At 43.9% G+C, this 6248-nt stretch overlaps 1 protein-coding gene across 1 annotated transcript; it reads left to right on the top strand.

The window, feature by feature from the left end:
- Positions 1 to 3221: 3221 nt before the first annotated feature.
- LOC307233427 (uncharacterized protein) lies at positions 3222 to 4403 on the top strand (the record flags this gene model as incomplete). The annotated part of the gene is made up of 2 exons (XM_080004761.1): positions 3222 to 3291; positions 3952 to 4403. Exon 2 carries the CDS (start codon positions 3987 to 3989, stop codon positions 4401 to 4403), a length of 417 nt encoding a protein of 138 aa, XP_079860887.1. The 5' UTR covers positions 3222 to 3291; positions 3952 to 3986.
- Positions 4404 to 6248: the final 1845 nt, after the last annotated feature.

Here is a 6248-nt window from a genome sequence, read left to right as displayed (position 1 = left end):
GGTTGTCGCGGTCTCTTCGTCCGTCCGCCGGGAGGTGTTGTCTCGCGTCCGCGTCCTGTCCCTCTAGCTCTCTTCTGCCGTTCCGGCCCGATGCTGCGCCACTCACGTGGATGTTTCCTCCGCCGGCCCTTTACATGGGAGGCTTTCTCCGATGGATGTCTCGGGACGACAGCGGCCCTGGCACAAGTTAGAGCGAAGCACGGCGTCTGTCGAGATAATCAGCACAATTAAAGGTATCCGCCACGCTGCGCCCGCGACAATGCCATGGGATGTTTACGGCTGTGGAGACTTACCTGTGAAATGTGTTGATGTGGGTCAGGGATGTTCTACTGACTGTCTTGATGGCGAAGAGTAGGAAGATAGGAGGTAACATAGAGGAAGGTGGGGGGGGAGGGGGAATTAGTACCCTACCATGGGCGGCTGGGTTATTTCTGTTAATGGGGATTTAGGGTGGCTGATCTTCCGACTAAAATTAACATCCAGGTTCTCCGTCTTCTTTGATGGTTCTTTGTTTGTTTTTGTTTTTTTAATCCATTGAGGCCCGCGTGGGGAAACATTTGAGCGTCATTCACATGCTTTATTGAGATCTTCACTCGCTGAAAACCTCAAAGTGTATTGTTTCTGAAACACTGGGGAGTTACTGTAGCAAAACATCCCACATGCTGTACATCTTCATTCCATACAACAATGGTCCGTGTTTTTTTGTTTTTGGTCGAAGAGGACGGCCAAAAAAAAAAAAACCCCTAACCATGAGGATAATTTGATGATCTAAATGACTGAGTTTGGTTCTAACAATAAATGAATGGTAACTGAGAGCACAAACTGATCCCAGAGCGGTGCACAACCTTTGAATAAACTTTGGAATTACGAGGCCCAGGTAGGTTTAGAAGAGACGCTAAGGTCCTCAAGGGGTCTTCCTTTTATTTTTGGATTGCCCTTTCGAATGGGCTTAGTTGACCATCCACAACTAATTCCAGAATGCCATCTGCACAGGAGGTTTAGCAACATTCACGTGACCCCCCCCCCCCTCACCCAGAACAAACCCAATACCACCTCACTCTGTGGCTCCAATCTACACCCAGTCGCCTTTCCTGTTGCAGCCAAGTAATGGTCGTACGCAGCTTTCCTGGATGTGTCTTTCAGCGTGTTTGTTTGGCCGGGCTGGGTGGGTGTCATTCCTCCTTCCTTACTTTTCCACACTCCTGCCGTTGTCGCCAAGGTCCTCCATCATCTCGGCCCACCCCTACAAAGTCCGACTAGCGGGGCAAAAAAGGTGTCCTTCTTTCCCATGACCCTAAGACCAGATTTTGAGTTCCACAACCGCGCGAGTCCCAAGTTCGTCATATACGTTCTGAGTTAGGGATTTCTCATGTTTCGTACGCACATGCACACGGGCAAAAACACACACACACACACACACACACACACACACACACACACATAAGAATGCACATGTTCACAGACACAAACACTGAAACGTCATTGTTTTGTTGTTGGCGTTTCCACTGTTGGGGATGACCCTTTTCTGAGGAACCCTCTAGATCTGCAGTAAGTCCATCCCAGTAAGCCTTTAAGCATTTCTTTGTGCTTGGTCTCCAGCCTTTCTGTCTGCTTACCTTCCCCCTGAGAACACTAAACAACTTTGTTTTCGTGGTAATTCTCAGTGTTTGAAACATTCTGAGTTTCATGGTCCGGGGATTCGGCGGAACCCGTGTTCACATTACACCGATGAGAGCATGTTTATCAACAAATCCCTTCAGGCACCCTCCTCCACTTTCCTTTGATTATTGTCCAATCTTTTATCTCTTTATCTTTTATTATGGGATTTTCTTTCCTCTATAAATGCACGTCTTTCTATTGGATTACTCGGGCCCCGCCCTGTCCCGCCCTATTCCACACTGAGCCAATTACAATTACCATTATCCTGCAGCCATGCCCAGGGGACTTACATCCCCTCATCGTTACTAATAACAGCCCCTGACACCTGACCTCAGTGACCTGCTCTATATAGTAAAGCTGTAATGAGGTCTGTAATTAGGTTTGAGCATGTGTGGAGGGTGACAAAATATTGTCAATCAGACTGACCCTAGATCTGTTTAATCTTCTTCAGGTAAGTTGAAATGCCACGTAAACAAATAAACAAGCCGGAATATGAGTGCATCTAAAAAATAAAAAATAAAACAACATGGCACTCCGATTCCAATAGTAAAATAACTGAAGTTCAAAATCACAAATTTATACACACCTTTGTTTTCTCAGTAATATCATTCATTTTCATAACAGGTCTAATAACAGTCTTGGACTACCTCAAGATATCATTGAGTTTTACAATAAACATTGCTCTATTCCTTTTTTTTATTATTATTTTATTTAGAAAGTCAAAAATCTATGAAAGGAAAGTTCAAAGATATGATATATGATACAGGTTATACATGACAAAAGTAGGTACACTGTTGAGGCATGACAACAACAACAAAATTAAAAGTAACCGCCTCGGCAGTTGCAGTGACACACTATTGGCTGCATCACACTTGGCCGTTAAACACGAGTTAGCCATTAACTGACTTAGGGGTTACTTGCATCATTGCATCAACCGATCGACATATATACTAAATCCGGCCGACTCAATGTCAAAACCACTACACCTGCAATGCCTAGCCCGTTCATGTGTGTTTATCTGTGTGTGTGTGCGTGCATGCGTGTGTGTGTGTGTGTTTTAATTATAGATAAGGAGGACTTTTGTTGCTCCTTTAGTGTACTTCACCCCCCATTAAAGACACTTTTTTTAAAATAAAACAAGTGCAAATTAAATCAATGAGCAGGAAAGAAAAAAAAAAACGTTAAAAAAAAAAATGTGAACATAATCCGCTCTCAACCTAAACAATGTCTTGGCGGGTGACACTCCAAAATCCAGGAGCGAAAACAGGGAAGAAAAAGAGGAAGGGAGTTGTTCCCAGATAAATACCGGTTAATGGGTTGTAATGAGGCTTAATGACAGACGAGAACTTCCTACCTAAAACAAGAAATGAGAGGAACAAACAAACGATAACAACAATCATAACAACCCTCTCCCAGTCGGGTGAGGTCATTTGGTCGTGATGCAATTGATAAAGCAGCGTGGAATGCGTCCTCGACTCCCACTTCAGCACCGTCACCAGAGCAGAGAGGGTTCAACCTAAAATGATGAGCATCCCTTGTACGCATTGATCGGGGAAAAAAACGAGCATGGATCTCGGAGAAATTCGTCCACAGCTGCTTTCTACGGTCCCCTAAACCTGCGGCCCTGTCAAGGTAAGCGTTCTCATGCATTTTACCTCCATGAAATCACTAAAGTTAATGATTTAACCCCGGTTGTGATATTACAACATTCACGCAGAGCTCTCTGTACGTTTTATTTTATTATTATATCTATACAGTATGTACGTTCTCAATGGGTCTCAATAGTTTATCCTAGCCATCCCATTGGATGGGTAATGTGTTCATAGATTTTGGAATTGGGTCAAGAACTCACACATTTTTCTCTGAGCTCACTTACTTTATTTGGGCTTTACAGAGTTATTATAAGTATTACTCATTCTTATTGGGTGGTTGGAACATGTTCACTGCTCTTTTAGATGCTCTTTTCCAGTAAACTTGTCAACATTTATATGGTATCAAGAGTAGAGAAGTCGAAGACTTATATGTGTTTGCTTTTGAAAATAGTTTTCATATTTTCTTTACTCTAATCTGATTGGCATTTTAAAACCACAAGGTGTATCAACGTGTTTGCTGTCATTTCAGTATACAAAAATCACAATTTCAGTATTTTCAGCTTGACTGGATTTTCAGTTCCAAATTGTGAACAAATAGGCAAAAGAGTTCTTCATTTTGTGTTTTCCCCTGTTTTCCAAAATATCCATCTCATAATTACTGTTATGCTACTGTTATAAAGCTCACACTGTCACACTGTAGAACTAAAAACTGAAGACGGAAGAAGAACCCGCACCATGGCAACAAGCGCGTTGCCCTCTGCCGTCTCTGCCGTGGCCTTTGACCCCAGGTCTGAGACCGTGACCATGCCGGGAGGGGTGGTCTCCATGGCGGGCATCACCCTTGTGACCGGCGGGGTGGAGCTGTCCTGTGGCTCCTGCCTCATGGCATTCGGAATTTGGGGGACGCTCATCGGCCTCAGCGTGGTGGCCCTGGGGCTGTGGCACCAGTCCAACCTGTCGGAGGGAAGGGCCTCTCATCTCCTGGAGCTGGGGTGGGCCATCCTGGCAGTGGGGTTCGGGATGGTGGGCAGCGTGGTGGGGTACCACCTCCTGACCAAGACGAAGAGGGAAAGCGGGAGACGGGACAGGGAGGAGGGATTGGTGGTTCTGGTGCAGGAAGGCGAAAGGGTGATAAAAACAGTGACCGTATAAGAAAGATGGACGACTAAATCATATTTTGGGGTTTTTTCTGCCACACCGGGCCGAAAGGTTGTGCCGACGTGTTCAGGGGGTGAATTCACTTCTGTGGTATTTCTTTTTTTAACATCCTTTTATTCACTTTCAGTTTCCGCGCTGCGTCCTCGTCGCTTCTTTCTTTCAGTTCACCTTTTGACATGACAGAGAACTAAGACTCGAAGTAAGAAAACATACATCCTTTCTTTCTTTCATAATAAAACGCCGTGCGCGCATATTTACTGGGCAGGAGTGAGACACTGAATGTGAAGGATGCTTTCCCAGAGTGAGGCTGCGGGTCGTTTCAACGTGATCTTGCTGAGAATTCCATTTCTGAATAAAGTTGAATTTTATGTTGTCTTATGTTATCTTATCTTCTGTCTGTAGCTTATGTTGAAAGGAGAAAAAGACAGACAGACCGACAGACAGACAGACCGACAGACCGACAGACAGACAGACAGACAGATAGATAGATAGATAGATAGATAGATAGATAGATAGATAGATAGATAGATAGATAGATAGATAGATAGATAGATAGATAGATAGATAGATAGATAGATAGATAGATAGATAGATAGATGGATAGATAGACAGACAGACAGACAGACAGACAGACAGACAGACAGATAGATAGATAGATAGATAGATAGATAGATAGATAGATAGAGACAGACTGATAGATGGGCAGACAGATAGATAGATAGATAGATAGATAGATAGATAGATAGATAGACAGATAGATAGATAGACAGACAGACAGATAGATAGATAGATAGATAGATAGATTGATAGATAGATAGATAGAGACAGACTGATAGATGGGCAGACAGATATTGATAGACAGACAGACAGACAGACAGACAGACTGACAGATTGATAGAAAAACAGACAGATTGATAGACAGATAGCCACGTTGATAGACGGACAGAAAGACATACAGACAGACAGACAGACAGACAGACAGACAGACAGACAGCTATATAGAAAAATGTGTTCACATCTCCATCTGCTGGAATAAAATAGAACTGCACACCTAACCCTGTACGACATATTCAGCAAGGCGATGTATTTGAAAATGTAAACGTCGTTTCTCCGTCTCGTTGACATGACGTCACTGTGAAAGGCGATGCAAAGCAACACCCAAGGGCCAGGAGGAGAAGAAAAGAAGAAAAAAAAAAAACAAACAAACAAAAAAAAAAACTATATTAAACAATAAACATGTTTCTGCCGCATCTGTTGCTGATTACTGACGAAAAGTGACACGGGTGTTTTTTTACACCTCGCAGTGCAGGCGTTATTTGACGCGCGGGTTAATCCGCGGAGCACGGCGCTCGCACGGGATCCGCCGCGTCGGAGTCACCTGACGGCCGCCGAACTCCGCGGGTCACGTGTCGCCGCTGGACTTTGAGGAAACCTTTTTCCTTTTTCCTTTTTCCTTTTCCCTTTTCCCTTTTTCCTTTTTCCTTTTCCCTTTTTCCTTTTCCCTTTTCCCTTTTTCCTTTTTCCTTTTCCCTTTTTCCTTTTCCCTTTTTCCTTTTCCCTTTTTCCTTTTTCCTTTTCCCTTTTTCCTTTTCCCTTTTTCCTTTTCCCTTTTTCCTTTTCCCTTTTTCCTTTTTCCTTTTTCCTTTTTCCTTTTTCCTTTTCCCTTTTTCCCTTTTTTGTTGTCTTTTTTGGGTTTTTTTTCTTTTTTCTTTTTTCCTCCTTCGGAAGCATAGACCCGCCTCCGCTCCGCGCTGATTGGTCACGACCGAGCGAGCGCCCGCTCTGGTTGGCCAGACCGAGGAGTCGCCCGGGAGCGCCTCCGACCTTAAACAACGCCCC

Source organism: Zeus faber (genome assembly GCF_960531495.2).
Source record: "Zeus faber genome assembly, chromosome: 8".
NCBI lineage: Eukaryota > Metazoa > Chordata > Actinopteri > Zeiformes > Zeidae > Zeus > Zeus faber.
The sequence above is the reverse complement of the archived record's forward strand: the minus strand, read 5'-3'. Positions and strand labels throughout refer to the sequence as shown.